Source organism: Vidua macroura, chromosome 14 (genome assembly GCF_024509145.1).
Source record: "Vidua macroura isolate BioBank_ID:100142 chromosome 14, ASM2450914v1, whole genome shotgun sequence".
Taxonomy (NCBI): domain Eukaryota; kingdom Metazoa; phylum Chordata; class Aves; order Passeriformes; family Viduidae; genus Vidua; species Vidua macroura.
In genome coordinates this window covers 17,296,021-17,317,342 of record NC_071584.1, presented here as the reverse complement: position 1 = coordinate 17,317,342, position 21,322 = coordinate 17,296,021, and the positions used below count along the sequence as shown (strand labels likewise).

General features: G+C 41.2%; 1 protein-coding gene and 1 long non-coding RNA gene across 4 annotated transcripts in view; both read right to left on the bottom strand.

Moving 5' to 3' along the window:
• Positions 1-7,682, bottom strand: part of DACH2 (dachshund family transcription factor 2) — a 247,527-nt gene extending 239,845 nt beyond the window's left edge. For all 3 annotated transcript variants that reach the window (XM_053990141.1, XM_053990143.1, XM_053990142.1), the window contains exon 1: positions 7,131-7,682. In XM_053990141.1, the coding sequence (XP_053846116.1) occupies positions 7,131-7,621 (491 nt within the window). In that variant the 5' untranslated portion in view covers positions 7,622-7,682. The remainder of the gene's footprint in view (positions 1-7,130) is intronic.
• LOC128814365 (uncharacterized) lies at positions 5,234-6,493 on the bottom strand. Its single transcript, XR_008439359.1, has 2 exons — positions 6,455-6,493; positions 5,234-5,656 (listed from the first exon to the last, which is right to left on the bottom strand). It is a non-coding gene; the product is annotated as an uncharacterized LOC128814365 (long non-coding RNA).
• Positions 7,683-21,322: the final 13,640 nt, after the last annotated feature.

The following is a 21,322-nucleotide window of genomic DNA, read 5'->3' as shown; positions in this document are numbered from 1 at the left end:
TAAAACTGGTAGATCAATGGCAAGCTGAGAAATCATAAAAAAGCCTTTTGTGCTCATGCTGTTGCCGATTTCAAACTTTAATCCAGCTCCAGATCAATAGTACTTTTTCTTTTTAACCCACCCTGTAGATAGCAGACAGAGTGGATGTAGGTTAAATGCCTGTACCAGATATCAATTTCCAGAAACTTGATAACATCAGGCACAACTGCAGTCGAACATTTTATACCTTATCATAGGAACAATATACACTGCTAAACACCACACTTTAAAGCACTGCACAGTAATAAAGGCAGCACATTAACTGGGCTTGGTTCTTACTTTCTGGAGAAGACGTATTTGCGAGTGGGTCACAAAAAGCTCTGAAATACTCTATTTTAATGAGCAAAATGGGCTCAGTGGGTCAGGATGTACTGACAAGGGAATATTATCTCCCCACGTCTGCTAGTGACAATAAACTTTACATACACACCAAACAACAACACGGCTGCGCTACCAAAAACTAAAGGCGAGCAAAGAAATTTCTGCTTTACAGGATTCGGATATTGGAACCTTCTGGGGCAGGTATCAAAGTACATTAGTTAATAGGTATCAGTGTTTCTTACAGGTTGTAGGATGGAGGGAGAGGGGAAACCCTATTACCCAGACACTTTGGACAACCCTGTTTTACCAAGAGAGAACAAAGATCAAAAGCTTGTAGCCTCGAGGGACGGTTCTAATATCAACCAGGATAAATCTAAATCACTAAGAATCATTACTAACTAACATACTTGTGCTTGGGAATGCAGGTTTAATCAGAACATATAAAAACCTTGCCTTGGCTTACACCAAAGGAACACATCCCAGACAGCAGGAACTCCAAAGTAGCCTCATTACATTTGGGTTTGATATTAGTACTGTGCATGTAAATAATCATTAAAATTACGCATTTCCATACACCTACAGGTTTTATTACACTGATAATCACACAAAGAACTTACAAAAGCAACCAGCTGGGAACTTTCCATGTATTTCAAAGTAAGGATTTGGATAACTTTGTTTGTAAGTTCAGAAAATTCGTAATTATCACCTCTGGAAAGGCACAAAAGAGATTCAAGATCCTACGTTCAGCAAGTACAAGATCAGACCCAAAAACACAGGAACGCGTTTTTCTTCCAAAAGCAGGGTTCAGTAAATATGTCCCACCTTTGATGAGAAGGGCTCAGATCCTAGAAACATTTTTAAGTTCTTTGCCCTTGTTCTGGAAAACGGCCCCTGGCATGAATGGGAGGTTCACCTCAGCAAAGTCAAAACAGAGACTTTACAGCCCAGATTTCAACACTTTTCTAATACTAATGCTGACAAACAGCCCTTACAAAACACCAATTCCAGCCTGAAAGCAGTGAAATAAACAAGACAATTCTTTAAAACATCTCATGAGGCTCATTTGAAATATTTACTGCAAAATTACTAAGGTAGGTAGAGACTAGTTTCTCACTCCAACGCCACTGCCATACAACAAAACAAGATTCCTTAATTCAGCGGGTTTTGCTGGGCTCCTCGTCCGACCAAAGTTGATTTTCCCTGCCTTTCAAAGCAGTGCACAAACAGAGGCTGCGTGTGCAGCCACAGCCCCAGCGTGAGAATAATTCCCCATCTACAGAGCTGGTCCCTTCTGGAGGCTTTCTGAGTATAATGCTATTGCCACACATTGATATATTGGTGAGAGAAAGGCAAATATAACAATGCTAAAGCTTAAACTCATTTGAATAAACTGTGAATTTCTATTACATATATTGTTTCCTTTATCAAATTGGAACTACTGGAGCAAGAATACCAAGAATGCCAACATAAATCTAGATCCGTTACAGCCAGTTTCTCCAATTTATTCTCAGAAGCCTTAAAGACAAAAAGTCAAAGTTCTTCCGTGTCGAGAAAAGATTAGGAAAAGGAATATTCCAAGTAATTTTTAAAATGAAAATAAAATAGTCAGAGAGAGAAATCAGGTTTAGCAAAATGACTGCACAAAATACTAATTTATCCTCTAAAGAAAAACAAAAATGACCACGAGTGGCTTAGTAAACACTAAGGAATAAAAGCTGTGCATAGCCTACATGAGAAACAGATCTTCATTATTCATGGCAGAGTACTTTACACTTTGTGCTATCTTTTTTTCAGAATTTAAAACCCTTCCACAAAGACACATTCCAGCCTTTTATGGTTTGTGTTCCACAGGTTCTATCCAAGATAATGGATACCAGACTAAACTGACCCGAAATTAACGGTGATCAACAACTTCTCCAACATATCTGGCCCTACATGGGGAGTAGCAGCAGAAACATAATAAACAAGTATTTTAAATCTAACAGATGTTGAATCCAGACATACTTAACTTTAAAAGAAAATTCTTAATGAGGTAAAAAAAGGAAAAAAGAAAAGCCTCACTTCAGCCTGTAATCAATTTGGACACGATGATATTCTATTTATAGCAATACTTTTAACATGTTCTAGTCTTATATTATTTATTCGTATCATTCCTATTACAATGAAATATTAATGTTGAGAAAGTGGTTACTCTATTAAGGAGCTATCCTATGTTTAGATTTTAATATTGATCTCCACTATTTGGGAATAATTAATCATTCTGTAAGAATCTGCATTTGCCTGCGTTGTAACACGATCAGGAGTTTAGCATCTTCCCCCACAATAATGCCAAGATTAAATTTATATTTTGACCTATTCCTAAAGGCAATTTAGTTATTCCAACAGAAGGGGGAAAAGGGGATACCGCCACTTTAAAAGCTTCAATCTCTTTGACATTGCTGGCAGTGTATGGGAACATTAATGCATCTGTCATGATAACAAGCTAAGAATAACATCTAGACATCAAACCGAGCAGAGAATCCATCTGAAGTGATTCATTCAGATCTGTCTCATTGATTTATTAAACACAGGGCAACATCTGCAGCCTCACAGAGCCGCTTGGCGAAATTAATGCAAGATCAATTCAAATGGAAAAAAGTGCAAAAGAGATAAATCAAAACACAATTTGCATGCAGTTCCACAATCAGGCTTATTGGGTGCAAATGCTCAATTTTCCTCCCAAAGCAAATGAGTTTAAATGTTGTTTTATCTTTGTAGAATTGTGTGATTTGAAGTGACAGTGAAGAGTTCTGCAGGTTGAAATGGTGAAAAGAAAAAAAGGAGAAGAAATGCTTGCAAAGACCTTTTGAATATGCAACAAGAATATCATTAATACCTAATTGTTTAGCTTTTTTGTCTTTGCTACAAAAACACAGTATTTTTCAGTTGTAGAAGTCTCAGTAGAAAATTACATATGTATTATGCATATACACATGCAGGAATCATACAAATACTCCATTTTGGAGAAAAAGCATGTTATCCTTCAAATGGGGAGCTCTAGTGCTATGAAGAAAGAAGGGAATTTTAATCAAGGGTTCTCCAGATTAGATATGCATCTGATGAAAATATTCAAGTATTTTAGGAGTTTTGAACAGGCACAGACTTTCAAGATACATAAAAAGAAAGAGGGATTTTTCCAAAAGCATAACTACACCGCTCAGGAAGTGGGAGAATTCCTTTCTCCATCTCAAGCAGAATCCACTTTGCCAGCGATCTCTCTCCAGAGCGTCTGAAGTGAGCCTCTTCTCCAAGGAAGAGAGGAGAACTGAAAAACCGATGTTTATTTAAAAATGCTAACACCTCCAAAATTCATAGATTTGGCCAAGTCTGAATGCAGGCTAAATATCCACTTAGAGAAAGAAGTTTATGGACAATCAGATGCCCACATTTCCTATCAATATACAGGAAGCTGTGTGCAGTGCTACATGGCTGGATTGCTTTAATTATAATCTTGACATCAGTCTCCTAATAAAAGACAGAGTACTGCTGACTATAGGGTAGCTTTTAATAGTCAACATGACTAGACCCTCATTATCTCATAAAATTAAATGTCTGCATTTACTGCTTAAATTCATTTCTAAAGCCTTTTATTGTTTGTGAATAGCCAAAGTAATGCAAAATATTAGCTTAACTGGTTGCTTTAAATCATAAAAAAATATGCCATGCACTGAAATGCTCTTTTCTGGAAAGTATTCTGACCATTCACTGAAAAATCCAGACCAACACTGTGCTTTTTTCAGTGGCCAGTAGCATCCATCAAACACAGAACTGCGTGGAAGAGGCTGTGATCACACTCATATAATCCAATTTTTCAGGACTGACATATGTACTATCATAAACATGTTCTTACTACAGTTTTAAATTTCCTTTTAAAAATACATCCTCATTACAGTTTGCTTTTTTTAAAATTAACTAGATGTTATGGTTTACTACTAAATTTAAGCAATCCTCCATAATGTAAGTAATATTCTAAGGTGCTGCCCATCAGCAGCTAGATTTTGTCAGCATGTTGCACTCACTTGAGGGTGGCACCTGCAATGAAATGAGCAAGTTAGTTTCATTTCACAAACCTTGCTTGCAAACCAGGCTGCACGGTGCTGGCTAAATACAAACATTTTAGGGATATTGTGTAAATACGTGAATGAAAGTTTCAACAGTGCGTGTGAACGTACTACAGAAATACACAGGTCAGAGCTGCTGGACAGAGTAACCCCTGCTACAGAACACAGACACCAAAAAACTTTCACCCACGGGTGTGTTTCTCTGGAGCTCTTACGAGCTTTGTAGACAAACTCAACTAGAAAAATACATCAGAATAAGCGGGAGAAATAGAATTTATCTTTTTCTTCAGTTATATATAATTGATGGTTTGCATCCCAATTCAAAAAATAACGAGAAGTGCACGCTAACCTAAGAGATGCCGACTTTTACAAGTCAATTACCAGTGAAAAAGCATTTCTTACTGCTTTTACTGGCAGCTCCTGAGTTTACTGCAGCATTTCTACAGTATTCAAATAAATTTATAAATAGCTATCACATTTTTAAAAATATTAACTAGAAAAGCAATGCACAGTATTCCGAGTTGATAGCAGTATTTCTAAAAGATAACGTATTTTCAAGCTTTTACTTTCCAGGTACAGAACTAAAAACTGTGAGCATGTGTTGTAACAGTTCTACTGCATTTGATTTGTTTGATAACGTGCACTGCAGTGCTTCCCAGGTCATTTCACAGCAAACAAAAATAATTAAGATTGCTCATGTATTTAACTGTTTTTACCCAACATTCTCTCCAGTAAGTATGGACTGCTCAAGGGAAAAAAAAAAAATCTGTAAATAAAATGAGGCATTAAGCATTTAATTCGCAGGACAGAATACAATTAACATTAAGTTACAATCCTTGAACAAAGTTTCAGGTGTGCTGGTAACACTCCTCATGCCTTACACCTGAAACCGTGAATGCAAAACACCTGATGTGAGCAGGTTTTTCCAACCAGTGGCATCTTCATGAGGCACGAAGAAGCAAAATGTACAGGGATTTGCTGTTCTTGAACAGGTAAAAATATGTTTTCATAGCAGGGTGGGGAGAGTTTAAGCACATTCAACACGTGTGAGTCTGAGCTGGGAGTTCTGCCTCATCCCCAGCCTTTCCAAGGGCTCTGCTCCACTCTCTGCTCCTTTCAGCCCCTTCTGGAGCATCACTTGGCTCTTCACCTTCCCACTGCATTACCCATTCCCTCGTCCTATCACACCCATAAGTCTATGTCAAAGAGAAGGGGGGGAAAAAAAAGTTGGGAAATACAAGTTTTAAACATTTAACACTGCAGCATTTCGAGATTTTAAAACGCTGGTTATACAAGAGCAGAAATCATTAGACTGCATCTACAGGCTGCATCCTATCAGATCCTGTATTTCCCTAATAAAATAACTTTGGCACGGTCACAGAAATTAATGAGATGTATTTCTTTAACCATCAACTTTCATGCTAGTCGAGTCTCAGAAACATTTCACAGAAGCATTTACATGTGAAATGTGCCCCTTAGTAATCTAATGTATTTGAATAAAATTAATGTAAGCCTCAGACCGTACTTCCAAACCCATCACTTAAATAAAGCAGTGGGCGTGATGTCATCGAGGTGCCTGACATTGAAATAGGCAGCGGGAGAAGGGGTTACAGAAACAGAACGAGAGCAAGAAAAGCAGCACATAGTTCATATTAACAGATGTAGGAATAAAGTGCATCTCTAAACTGCCACCTGCAATATAAAGTGATTTGAAACAAAGCAAACATTGCATTCAAGAATAACGCCCGGTCTGCTCCCGCTTCAGCAGCGAGCGCAGGATCAGGCCCCGCATGGCACGAAATTAAAGTTATTAAAGACAAAACCCCCGTTCAGTGCTAAGCAGGACGAACCAGGGACACAAAGCCCACAGTTACTGAACACGGGCACGCCGCAGGTCGGATATCGCACCCAAAGCTCGCTGAAGCGTCTGTAAAGAAAGTTTGCTGCCACAGAAAGCACGCTGGCATGGAAATGTTTCTGGAGACGTCCCTCACCAACTGCTGAAGCAGGGAACGGCATCTCCGAAGTGCCTGCCTTACACCCTGCCCCACGGCACCAGTGTTCCTGCCGAGCCCCGAGAGGGTTTTGTGTTTATTTAGATCATTATCATTTCTAAAGGCAGCAGCCATGAGGTCACAAACCGGGATTATAACCCCGAGTATGCAGGACCCAGCAGGGATCCGGGGGCTCGGTGACCGCAGCCGGGCAGGGGCTGCGGCCGCTCCGGAGCTGCGAGTGCGGGAGCGGAGCCGCTCCGGGGGCACCGGGACCCGCAGCCCCTGCCCGGGCACCGGGCTGGCACCGCCCGCGGGAGCGCCGGAGCACAGCCGCGGGTTCCGCCGGGACACAAATAACGGAGAAAACTTTTGGAGATTCGGGTTGGGTGTTTTGTTTTTTTTTTTTTTAAGGAGTGTTTTCGGGAACTATCGGCTTTCCCTGCTTGGAGAAAAGTTTGGAGACCGGCGCGCGGAGCCGCTCCGCTGCCCGGCGGTCCCGGCCATGGCGGGGGCTGATGGAAGCAGGCAAAGTTTTCCGTGTCGGCACCGCCGCACCCCAGCCCCGCTCGGCCCCTCGGTGCCCCCCACGCCCCCCTCCCCTGGGACCCGCGCCCCCGCCCCCGGCTGCGCTCCCCGCGGGCCGGCCGGGGGCGACAGCGGAGCCTGCGCTCACCTCGCGTTGGTGCAGTCGTTGTACAAAGTTTCGAAGTCCTTCCTGGTGATGAGCTTGCAGCGGTTGACGCCGGGCTGGATGGCCCCCAGCCCGCGCAGGATGCGGACCTGCTCCACCGTGCACACCACGGGCGATATATCCAGCCGCTTCAGCTTGGTGTAGACCGTGTGCAGCCCTCCCACCAGGTGCTTGAGGAAGAGATCAAAGACCTGCGGCAGGCAGATCAGCTCCTGCCCCTCCACGAGGAACGAGGCCACCTTCACCCCGTGCAGGTCGACCATCTTACACTCGTTGCCGCCGCCGCCGCCGCCGCCGCCCGCGCCGGCCCCGCCGCCGCCGGCCGAGAGGAAAGTGTTGACGAGGCTGTTGGTGAGGCGCGGGGACTCCGCGGGGCTGGAGTACAGCGGGTCCGCCCGGAACAAACCCGCCGAGCCCCCCGCGCCGCCGCCGCTGGAAGTTGCGGCGATGACGGGCGGCGCGGACACCGCCATGGCCGGCGCGGCTCCCCGCGGCTGCCTCAGCCCCGCGCTGCGCTCCGTGCGGTGCCGCCGGACCGCCGCGCTCCCGCCGCCCGCACGCAGCGCCCAGACCCCTCCCCAGCGCCGCCGGGGGAGAGTGACGGCGCCCTCCAGCCAATGCGCCCCGCCCGCCGCCAGCGCCGCCGCCGCGAGTGGCTGCGGGCGCGGGCGGGGCGGGGCAGCGCCGGCCGCGCACCTGGGGCGGGGGGCGTGAGGGAGCGAGGGCAGCGCGCCCCAACGCCCGCAACTCGGGGCAAAGTTTTGGGAGGGACCTTGGGGCCCGAGGGGGTCCCGGCTGCACGGGCTGGGAGAGCGCCCCGCTCCCCGGGCTGTGACGGGATCCCGCGGGGCTGCCCGGGCTGTGATGGGGTCTCGGTCCCCGGAGCGGGAGAGGGTCCCGCGGGCGCTCCCCCGCGCTCGGAGGGAAGGGAGCGGAGGGGAGGCAGCGCTGGGGCCGTCCCCATCCGTTCCCCAGGGAGTCGGAGCGGTCGCTGCGCTCTGGCACGTGTGTAGGTGTTACAACACCTGTGCCCCGCCGGAGCCGGAGGCAGTGGGCAGAGGGGTGGCGGTGCGGGGGCTCTTTGGTACCCGAGACAAACGCGGAGCGGGAGCGCACCGAGCGCGGTGGCACCGGCCCAGCACAGGGTGCGGGTCCACGGCCACTGAGTCAGGCCTAAAGCAAGCCGAGACCCTCCAGAGAGGGGCAAAGCAGGACGGAGGGAGATGTGAGAAATTCAAGTTTGCGCTCATACCAGGCAAGGCCCGTTGTCGGGAGGGCGGGCACGCAGTTGTTTGAAATTCCCAGCCTCGATGCTGGGAAGCCAGTTGTGGTTTAGCTTCAGCGGGCTCGGCCCTCTCCTCACGCAGCCCCCAAAAGCGCCATGTGGTGCCTCGGCCTGCGAGCATCCCGGCAGCCGGCACATCCTGCGCCCCCTCCAGCCATCCAGGGCGGGTGGCACAAGAACTGCCGGGGCTCCTGCGTCCCTTCTCCCTGAACAAGAGGAGCCGAAGGATGATCAGACATCCAGCAGACCCAGGGCACGCTGGCTGCATTGGTTATTTGCTTCTCACCCTTCTCCCAGTGTTGTATCACACCTCTTTTCCCACCCTCTTCCCGTTTTTCCTGTGTTTCAACATCCTTCTTTCCTGTTTTGTTGCCACTGGTTTTCATTCTTTATCTTTCCTTGCTTCCTAGTCCTTTAACTTTTTCACTCCCCTCCTTTTTTGTTGTTTTTGTTTTTGTTTTGTTTTTAGCTTTCTCCTGAGCTGTTCAATAAACAAAGCAAGCAGAAAAGAATAAACAAAACTTTCCAAGTTGATGCCAAACAAGCAATACCAACAGAGCATTTCAGCTATTTCCATGATTCCATTGCCTGTGTGGGCCAGCATCTCTTTTCTTTTGTTAGGCTTGCTTATTTAGGCACCTTCTCTGCAAAGTTTAATGTTTTCTGCATTATGAGTAATCCCATTTTAGATGAGAGAAGATGACTGTATGCTAACTAAATTGCTATATTTGTGAACATAACTGATCTTAAATTACACTCTGGAGGAACCTCCCCTTCTCTCCATTGATTTTATGTGTTCTAAGAAGCCTGGGCACTGGTTTCAGGTCTCTAACCTCACTGCCTGACACCAAGGCAGACTTTTCACATAACCTGGTTTAAATTAATACCTTTCAATAAGAATTTTCATATTTTCTGAACTAGTTCATGCATCTTTTTAGGCTCAAACCTTAGATTGGAAGCTCTGTGGGGCAGGGCCTACTTACTCTGGCAAAGTACAATCAAGCACTGAACTCATCTGAGATATTTATATACTGGAAGTTATAGAAATAGCTAATAACTGACTCCAGATAGAAACTTTTGGGTGTTAATTTTCTGAACGTGATTGCTATTAAAAGATTTAATAAATCAGATTCAAACACTGCCCTTTTAAGGACTTTTCTTTTCCCTTTAAGATTAATGAGACAATCAAAATCCACCGTGAGAATTCTTTTTCCTTTTTGACTTTAATGCCTTCCATAAGCTAAACATATTTCTAAATAAAACTGAATTTTCACAAGGCCAGAGGAAGTCTTGCACATCAACACCCAGCGAGCTGGAGTGGCATGAAGCAATATAAAATCATAAAGGCTGTAGTAAAAGCAGTACCCTTGAGAGGTGACTGTCCATGGCGAGAAGAACTGCTCTGAAACTCAGAAAATCCTCAAGGTTTGAGAATTAATGCCAGGCAGCTGTCCAGTTCAACTAAGCATATACAAATCAACTATATCCATGAATATTATTATTTCTCTGTAATTTTGTTAAAGACAAGGCAAAGTTACTAAAGCCTAACAATCATCCAGTAATATCTTGTCAGTTATAAAGTATCCAGATGGTTTCTTTGAATGGAGTCCAGCAGTGCGTAATCTGAATGTGTACAAACTACTAAGCCTCCCTATAGCTGAAATAAGTGTTTCAGAATATTACTTTAAAATTAAGGTTTTGTTATTTTTCTTCCTTTTTGACTGGTGTGCAAAAACACTCTGTTTTCTTACACTGGCAGCCATAGAAATCCTGGTGTATTGTGTATTAATCCTATACAAAAATTGGCTGTGTTTGTATGGCAAGATGTCAAGTAAAGGTTCCATTTGTTTGTTTTTGTTTTTATCATCCTTGCATATGCCCCACTGGAGTGAAATGGGAAAGAGTCTTCCCTGACACAGGAGGAGAGAGGAAAGCCCCAGTCAAGAGCATTCTGGAAATCTCTTTTTTTGCCAGCTGGCAGGAACATGGCTCCTGCTCTCCATGGGCTCCAGGGAGAAAATGATGGGGGACACACCTGACGAGGTGGGGACACTGAGGAAACTAATGACAGCTAAGTGAAGCAGTAGGGTATGAACTAAAAACAATAATTTTGTTTAGAGAAGACTGGAAAGCTCAGTAGTGCTATTTGGGCTTCATCTCAGTTTCCTGTAGCCAAACATGAGGGAGGACAATAAAAATAGGAATTCCATAGATATCACAATGTGATTTTTTTAAATATATTTTTTTTTCTATGGGCTTCATAGAGGTATGTCCAATGTGAGTAGATTACAGGAAAAAATATATTACTTTTTAGTAAAGAATTTGGATTGTCCCTAAAGTAAGTGAAAGGGAATAAATGTGAACCTAGACTTACAAGGGTCAGTAGTAACTGTGGGTCCAAAATGAAAGATAAAAGATAACCAAAAGATGCATTTGCAATGCACCCTAATCATAATGAAATGAAACACCTTTTTTTTTCTGAATTCCAACCAAGCTGGAGTCTGAGTGACAAACCCTTCTCCTCATCCTTAACCATGAAATTTCTCAGGGCCCAGTGGAAAGCTGGTAACCTGCCCTAGTGAGCTCTGAGCTTATATCCTGAGCATGCAAAGCCCCAATTCAAAGCTACTTCTGAGTAAAGGCTTGAAAAGGAAGAAAAAACAGTATTAGCTTTCTGCTGGGTTAGTGTTTAATGCCTTGAGAAAGAGTACCCACAATTATCTTAACAAATGTAGGCCACTGACGTGAGAGAAAGAAGAGACTGAAATTAGTGTGTCATTCTTTGTGCCCACATTTTTCTAGACGCACTCGTACTTGACACTTGTATTCAATTTAGTTCTGACATTTCAGCTGAGGTTTTTTTGGAATTGTGGATTAAAACTTCCCACCTCAACATCAAGGGTTTTACATAAAACTGATGAATTTAAATGTCTAAGTATCAATAGAAAAATGATCCCTTCTCTTAGGTGATTAAATGTATTGTATTAATGTGTGCATAACGCAGAATCAATAAATAATGAATTACCACTGATTGTAATTGAATGTTTTCATAATTTTATTGTCAGCCATGATAAATAATCAGTACATTTATACTGCATTAAATTAATTAGTGTGTCATTTCTATTACATACATCAGCAGTGAAGTAATGCAGTGACATCTGTTTCTAATGTTTTAAAGATGTGGTATTCCTTATTAAGTAAAAGGAAGAGTTATTAGAGGTATTTCCTGTGATTGGCAGTTATACTGGTACAGTCAAAGGGATCAAATGAAGGAACTTGCACTCTTGGCAACTGCTGCATTTCAACCCTTAATGGCAGCAAGTAACAATGATTGGAGTGAATTTTGCTTCTTTAGGATTTCAGAAAATCCTGCCTGCCTTTCTAGAGAAAGTAAGAGCAGATCCCTTCTCCTTAATACAGCTGGGAAGATTTTAACATGCAAAACAATTAAAGCTCTACAGAAGAACCAGGCATCCACCTCCATTTCTGTATCCATTTTTCTGCCTCAGTCCTCCATATATACAAAGGAATTCCCTACTAAGTGCTCACTAAAAAGTCTCAGATTAAGCCTTTTTTGGCTGTGATGTTCTCATGTGGCAGTGTCTGGACTATTGGGTCTGTAATCTTTCCTGGAAGTCACACTAATGTGACATAGCCTAGCTTTGTGCTGCTGTTCATTGTGTTACCTGCAACAGAAATAGGAAATTGAGGAGATGATGCAAACACAAGAATCAAAAAGTGAAGGAGTAGAATAGGAGGAACAGAATAAATGGAATATACAGCAAATAAGCACGAAGCAAACTGTGCCAGAAGGAGGGCTGGTTTCTAAATGACTCCAGTGTTACAAATGGGGTGATAGGAGTAAAACCCACTGAGCAACAGCAGTTACAGACGACAAAAGAAGTCTGGGCTTCTTGATTAATGCTGTCTTTTCCAAGACACACACGGTCATCCTTTTCTGTATCTTGCACCATCTTTAAAAAGCAAATTGGAAAACCTCACGTTACAGCTTACCTGACTAGAGTTCTTCATCCACAAAGCAGTTTCTAATTTTAATCTTAAAATTTTCATACTAACAATGGGCATCATAATATTTAAGCAAAGTGAAAACGATTCAGAGTTATTTTATTCTTTCCAGTGCAAGTCTCACACATTGCTTCTGCCTGATCACTGACTACTTTGCACAGATTTGGGTGGGTGGTCTCTGGACCAACTGTGTGCACCCAGCAGTTTGTCCCCGTGGCTTGCCCTAGGCCCAGGGAGCTCTGGCTGGTTCGGGAGAGCCCTGTGTGGGCAGGACTGGTGGCTGCTCAGTGGCAGAGCTGCAAATTTAATACTCAGTGAGCTCCAAGCTTGCTCCAGCCCAGGTGAGACAGTGCCTCAGGGCTCCCTCCATGCACTGAGCATGACTTGGGGCCTTCTCTTGGGCCAGCCCCCAACAGACACAGCCCTTGAGAGAAGTTCTGCAGTTCACAGAACCTGCCCCGAGCTCCCAGCTCAAGCTCTACGTGAGGCATGAAGGATGTGACCATTCACTACAGAGCCTCAGATAACTAAAGCACAAACATACTCTCAGACAAGGTCCCCTCCACTTTTCCTATTCATCAAAATGTCACTTGTGTTATCACTGGAGAGATGTGACCTGCCACGTTTGGCACTATCACTTTCTGTCTAACAGATGTGTAGATACCTCTTCTGAAAGCCAGCAGCACATTTGTCATACAAAAATGTGAGTGGTACTTCTGAGCTTGTTCCAGTGAAATCCATGAATACAAGATGCAGTCATTGCTAATGATCCCCCACATTAATCTGGATTTTGATTGAGGAGAGAGGGCAGCAAAAGGAGCAGGACCTCAGTGGAACAAAGCTGATTTACACAAGATACCATCATCGTTAAGGTTCAATATTGTTTGCACCTTTTCTTCTTCAGGAAGAAAACTTAATACTGTTAGATGTGTATTGAAGTTAAAACACACTTCATAGCAAAGCTCTGTGGACACAATTCATGTACTTCAATATATTCAGTAAGTCATCAGACCCAGATGCTTGTTACTATTCCCAGAGGAACAAGATTAGCCCCATCTCTCCACATTTGCAGGTCAGTTAAAGGAAGCAAAAGTTTTCCTGCACTGTCTGTCTGAGCATCTCAGCCTTAGTCTGAAGGCACCACCATCTAGTGGGATAAGAAGGTATTTAATTTTCTTTACATTCTTTTGGTATTTTTAAACATGGACATCACATTCTACTTCAAGTAGCAAAAAAAAAGTTTCTGGGATTTTTTTTTTATTTATACATATAAGGCTCATGTGGCCCCTCCATTAATTCTCATTTCTGTTTTAACTGCAAAGCATTTTCCAATAAAAACCTTAGGAGTCGTTTCCTTGAAAATAGGTTTTCATAAACAGAATTTTATCAATGAGAAAACAATTTATAGCTATCCAGACTGAGTGGAAGTGTAATTGATTTATTGACTAAATATTTCCAGTATTTTATTGAATCTACTTTGTGGAAATCCAATTGGCAGAATTATTAATATTGTGAAAGTAATCATCTTGAGCTCATCTTTAAAACCAATATGTATTTTAGGGAGTAAAGATCCGTCCTTGCAGTTTTCCACAGAGCCATTAACTGAACAGCTTTTGGTTGTAAGCAGAGTCTGACCATTAAGTCCCATCTAAAACAAATTCCCAAGCTGAATGCAAAGCATTCCTTTTACCTCTAAGAGTGACCATTTATTGTACTTTGCCTGTGCTGATATCCTGCCTGCTACCTGCTCTTATTTGGTTTTCCTTTCATGCATTTACAGTTGGGCAGGGTAGTGGCAGGGATTTTCTGTGGGGGAGGGAGAACCATCAGGGTGAGCAGTGTGAGTTCCTTTGGTTGGGTTTTACCACACAATGTGTGCATCTGCAGCTGTTATCCTAAGATGCCTCCTTGTGTTCAGGTCTCATTGATCTTGTTACAGCATTTCACACACACAGGGATAATTGATTTACATCATTCAGGAGTCCAGATCTTTTATAAGCATAAAAGTAAATATTAAGAAATTAACATATTTTAAAATCCTATAGATACTTTGATTTTTTTACACTCTAAACCAGTAATGAGATAATAAAGATTTAAATACTTCATTACACAGATAATATTTTAGTATTCATAATGTGGGCCTGCTTCTGTTTCCATGGAAGTGAGTGATATTTTTACCTTGGATACTACTAGACATTTCAGTGGTTTACTATCTTCAAATTATAGAAATCTTATTGACACAAATGGCAATCAATGGGTATTTTGCATTGAACATCAATTTTATGATACTGTCTTTTCAAACACTACATTTCTTCTGAAATCCATAAAGTAATATCAATCTGTGCTGCCAGTTCCTACTGAAATCAGTCTGGAGTTCCGAGTAAAAATCAATGGAACTGGTCCAAACTGGTTGAGGTAGTAAATGCCATTTTGACCCTTTGATCCCTGAACCATGTGCCTGGGAAGGTTTGAATTTCACTTAGAATGCAAAGTTAAAAATAGGTAAATACTTTCATTGGAAGTGAATGAATTCTGCTTGCAGCTGGTGAAGTCCAGGATGTTCTACCTCACACTCCCTTAGAGGAATAAAAATCCCACCTAAATTAGAGGTCTGGGATGTACAGGGAATTGGGAGGACAGTCTGGAGAGAACACAAAACAGGTGTAGGGAGGTTCAGACCAGATCTACACAACCTCCTGAGTTCTCACAGAACTTTCAAAAGCCTCTCCTTCAGAATTCTCATCTATTTTTCAACTCCCCGAGGAGTGAGCCTGGTCCTGAGGCCTTCCTGACACTCTGCCAACTCTTGGGTCACCTTTTTCACAGCTCTGATGGAGGTTGAAGAAAATACAATGAACCTAATTTTTTTTTTTTTTTTTTGGTAAATAAAATTATGTAATGAAATTAGCTCCAGGATACTCCATAGTTCTTTATAGGAAGTGGAGGGAAAGGTCTCACTGGGGACTCACTCTGCTATTTTAGTCCTGTCACAAAGCCCAAGCTGCTGAGGCTGAATCCACAGTAGAATTGAGTCTGTCTGAATCTCAGTCAAAGCAACTCAGAGCGAGATCAGAATCAAATATTTAAGAGCAGCTTTTGTTTTTAACTTGACCAATCTCAGTGTCTCAGTATGTTCACTGAGCTTTTGGATAAAGCCATATGAAAAAAGTGTCTTTCATCATCTTCAAGGGACATTATTGACTTTATCTACCTTTTTTTCCTCTTTCTTACTTTCATATCAAGGTTGATGTGACAAACATTGATAACCCAGAAAAAAAATGTAATTTTACATAAACCTGGTTTTATATACTGTAACTTCATTGACTTTCTGACGGAATTACCAGTGACTTATGGAGGCATAAGGATGATCAGGCCATGAAGTGAAAGTACAGGTTGGAACACCTGTGATCATAATTATTTAATGCATAACTATCCTGTAGTTTGAGTTTTTAAAAATTCTCCTTGCCCATATTTATAATATTAAAATATTTATAATATTTTATAATATTATATTATATTATAATATATATTATATTATATATATAATATATAAATATATAAATATTTATAATATTAAAACTTGCTAGTACCCTGGGAAACCATCACTGATATCTTTCATTAGTATTATGAATTATAGAGTATTTTGCATTGAGGAGCACTGTAAACTGAAAGTATTTCTTCAGAAATTTTTCTAAAGGGATATCTTACAATTTTGATTCCATTATGATTTTAAATATGACAAGATCTTCCCTATTTTTTCCCACAAGATCTATGCATATAGAATAAAGCAAGGTTTAATAGATACTTTGCAATGTAAATATTTTTCCCTAAAATGTAAATGTATGATATAGTTTAAATTTAAAAAATTGAACTGAGTGTTCTATTTTAACAGATACTTTGCAATGTAAATATGTGTTCCCTAAAATGTAAATGTACAATATAGTTTAAATTTAAAAAATTGAACTGAGTGGTCTATTTTAGACAATTGTCTATTTTATATGATCAATAGAATCAAACAGAAATTTTTTTAAAAATGGTTTTGCTTAGAGTGATAGGAATTCAGACACCAATTTTCTTTGCTATTTTAATAATGAATGTTGATTGAACACACTGTGGTCACTTCAATGAATGAAATTAGCCAGAAATCCTCAGTTTGTTGATATTTTCCATTAATTGAAAGCTATTTGAATCCAGCATCATTCAGTGCAATCCTTTTCCACACAAAATACATGTTAAAAATTCCAATTCCTGGACATAGTGAGGAAAGTTTAAAGTCTGTCTTTTGGCCAGAGGTTTTCCATGGCTGTGCTGCAGCTCATCAATTGCCAGTCTGAATTCTGACAATTCCTCTGCCTAAGAGCAGCCATTCAGGACAATCCTTCCAACAGGCTCTCCTCAGTGAACCTCTTGGGCAGAGGCAGCTCATCTGTGAGTTTTTACAGCTCCAAGTGTGTTTTTTAAGGTATCTTTCTGTGCAGCGGCATGAACGTGCTTCTGTTCATTCCAAGAAAATAGGAAAGACACCATAACTGAATTGAACCAAGGCTTCCCATAGAATCCATCTTCTCAATTCCTATTTAGGGAATTCCTGATTGTGCAGGAAGCCATCTGAAAAGAGGCTGTCCGGAAACTGCCATCCCTGCAAGGCTGCAGGGAGCAATTGTTTCCACAAGTCTCAGCAACCCTGGTCAGAAACAGGATTTTAGCACTTGGCTCACTGGCCCTGATGGAAGAGTAAAGGAACAAAAGAAAATGAAGTAATGCGAAAGGTTAAGTTCTGGAAGATCAAGCCCTGTTTTTCACAGATGCCAGGTATCAGGAATTGCAGCTATCACACCAGCTCTGATGATCCCTCTGTGGCAAAATGCTTTTCATAGTCATTTCAAAGTCATCAGGGAAATGGGAATTATGAAACTTTTATTTTGCAATGCACAGTATACAGCCTTTGTAGTCTTGATTGCTCATCTCTGGTTTGATGTGATATAAACTCAGGAAAAAGGAAACTGCTTTCACCAACAAATATTGTGGGTCTGAACTGTTCATAACTGCCAATACTGATAAACCCACACAATATAGATTTACTAGTTGAATACACAGAGTTTATGTAGCAACATTACCAGGGAACACAGAATTAAATCCCAGCTGGATCAGTATCTATAGTGCTGAAATACAAACAATCATTAGGAACTTTGGAAATCTTTAGGAGCCCAGTGCCTACACACAGTCCCAGTTCATTAATGGACTTTTTGAATGAAACCCTCATCTGGATGCACTACCATTTCAATTAGTTCACCTACTAATTTGTGTGCAACTATCCCTGTTTGACATCCCTTGTCTGGGTCAAAAGGGCAGATTTAGCTAGCACCTCACTATTTAAAATCCCTTTCTTAGGAGCAGTCCAAAGTGCCATCCCACAGTATTTAGGTACCTGTTTTTCTGTACAATTTGATTTTTTTTTTTTTTTTAAAAAGAAGGACGTATGTAGCACTTCTAGATCTGACTTCTTTTGAAACATTTTTCCACCTTTAAAGAAAATTACAATAGCTTCCATGAAAAGTTCAGACTGAAAAAAGCAAATTAAAAACCCCAACCACTAAAGCACAAAACAGAAAAGAATTGCACTGACATGTGAAATGTGTGAAAAATTCTTCTTTGAATCAGTCATTTAGACATACAAAGATAATGATGATGATTATGATGACAATAATTATAATCAACTAAAATTTAAATTCATCCATTTTCTTCTATGCAAATACCAATTATATTTCTTTTCTTTAAAATGAATGTGACCATTTTAAGTAGTTATTCTTGCAAATCTTCCTAATAATCTGCCTCAACATTGACAACAGCACAGCATTCTTCTGAAGTGGGGGGGGGGGAATTCTGTCTCTTCTGGCTTAATGGAAAGGCCGAAATGAGGGTCTTTATATAGAATTAATATTCCCAGTGTGAGGAGCTACAGCCTATTCCTCATTTACTCCATCAAACAGAGGAGGAAGTGCTGCTGCTTAGGTGCTAAGGAGGTACAAAAAGGGGAGGGCACTTGGCACTCCCATCAGTTCTGCTCTCTGGGTTTGAGCCATTTCAGGCACAGAGCTGCAGTAGAGATAACAGCTCGAAGTCTCCTTGCTCCCTCAGAGATTCTGTGGTGCAGAACGCCTGAGAGAAGTGCTTGGAGCTCTAGGAATAACTGCTGTGCTCCTGGAGAAGTTACCTTATGGAAGAGCTGTCCTGGGAGTGCTGCATGGATCTGGGCTCTGCTAGGCCAACATCGTACCCTGAAAAAGATGATGCTAAAACTAAACAAATACTTTCTAATGAGTACTGTGCATTATGGTTTATTACACTCAAAATTAAAATTCTCATTCAGACTACACGATTTGACCTTTTATTGTTTTCATTTTATATGTTATCACTCTAAGAACACACAGCCTGGAGAAAAGGCTGTTATCAAGGCAATGGGGTTGAAATTCAGGTTGCAGATATTGCCCACTGAAAACAGATTAATGCAAACATCTTAAAAAAAACACTACATACTTCAATATAGCTGGCCCACATATTGTTTACAGTAGGAACATTCTTTTCCTAGACATATAGTTCAATTAAAGTTTAATAAGTGCAAATGTGGATTTCTTCTTTTCTGCAGAAGAAAAGGCAGCAGTTAAATGGAGTATACTCTGGATTAATGAAAAATGGATGTTAAATCCTGAGTGTCCATCCTGAATTCTCAAAAGCATCATACATACATACAGTCTGGCACCAGTTTACTGCTTCTGAAAGACAAACAAGAGCTTTTCTCCTTTCTGTGAGCAAGCTGAGTATAATCTCCTTTCAATTGCCTTAAAGATTTCAGTGCACCACTACTGCTACTCTCTGGCTTTAAAATCCTAAAGAGAGTATTTTAAACACAAAACTTGCTTGAACTGTAATGTTGGGATGGAAATGTTTAATAAGGAGGCCTTTGCTGTATATGAGTTTAGTAAATTCATTTATCAAAGAGGTGATTACACATATTCCTGTTCATAAGCTGATAACTTTCTTTTTAGCCACAGCCCTTTCATAACTTCAATTTGTCCCCAAATCACCCTGCTGCAGCTGAGATATTTGCATACATGCCCTTTTAGAGGAAACAGAGGAAGAGGGTCTGGCAGCCCCTCCCTGGCTGTGTGTACCCTCAGATAATGTTAAATTTCCACCACTGCAGCAGCAAAGCCCAAATTAAATCTCTGCTCTTACACAGAGCTCCAAGTGGAGCCCTGACAGACCCAGCCTTGGAACTGAGGCAAATCAGCCTCCAACAGAGATTTTATCAAAGCAGGAACAGTGTTTGCTTTATCATTTTTAGTCGCCTGCTTCTGTAATTTCAAATGTAGTTGTTGTATTAATTTTCAGCAGTTATCACCAATAGCCTGATTTACCTGAAAGTCAGTCCCTGGCTGTTACTCACTTTTAACTTTCAGCTGTCTCTTGGCTACAGTTTGGTGTTGGAGCCCTTGGTGACACGTGTGTCTTCACAAGAATCCCAGCTGGCAAGAATTCATTTCAGCTGAGGCCTTTATAGTCTTTTGTTTATGGTTTCTCTGGTGAAGTCTGGGCAAAAATACTGCATATGAGACACATCAATTCCTTTACTTTATGGACTACCTTAAACCCTTTTAATTATATGATAATATTTATGGGGAGTTTCCTAAGGGACCTTTATCAGTTTCAGAACTTAAAGTCTTGCTTTATCCTCTCTTTTCATTTCAGTCAGGTGCGAGTTATGATTTTCAAGACTGGAGAATGCTGATGTTTAAAAATTACTCAATGATCTTGCACTTGTCATTCTCCTCAAACAGGAAATGCAAAACGTCCAACCTGTGGCTGGCTGCTGTTGTTTCATTTTCTGTATCATCCATCTCCCAGACTAATTCCTGTTTTTTTCAGTATTTGTATGGGCACATTTTTAAATACATATATATAAATTCAGTGAAATAAAATAACTACTTCTATCGCCTATTTAAGGCAATAGACAGTTTACCTTCAGGTGTAATTATGGTTTGTTAATCAAACAGAAAAGACCAAAGAAGGTGAGGCTGAACTTTGCATGGTAAAACTTGTGCTGACTGTAATGAAGTAGGGATATGCACTAATGGCTGAAGCATCTGTATTCATAAACTGGCAACAAGTCAAAAGGGATGAATAAAAGAAATGCAATATATAAAAGAACGGGAATATTTCCAGAGAAAAGAGATTAATTTCTTACCTAAGTTACAGTCTCCAGATGTGCTGGAAAAGGTACAGTTTTCCTAAACTCAGAGAACACAAGTCTGAAAACCTCACTATGCAATAAAACTGCTTTGAGTAATATTGCAAATGAAGTAAGGCAGTAACTGAATGTCATTAGACACACTTGTCCATCTTTACTTAATCCTCCTTAAATCTTAATAAATCATAATCCTAATGAATCTTCATTTATTACACAACTCTGTACAGCAGTCTTATATTTTCAATCAGTTTCTTTTTTTTGACTGACACTTTCTGAAGTATTGTAATTGACCAAGAATTTTACATGCTGGAATAGACAAAGAGTGGAACTGCCAGGACAGAAAGCATTCAACTCTGCTTTGTGGCATCCTGGACTTGGAACCAACCTGAATCTTGGGGCTGCTGCAAAGACTTTCTCCTTCTTCCTGGATACCTGTAGTTTTAGGAAACCCATAAAACTTACAGGTAATCCTTAATGTAGCTGTAGTGGAACTTTCTTTCTGTACTCTGCCAGTTACACTGGGAGAGCAGCATTGTCAAAACTGTCATCCTGGGGATTTTTCTCCTTGGTGCAATTATCACAAGATAATTTTGACTGCCATGAGAGATCTACAGA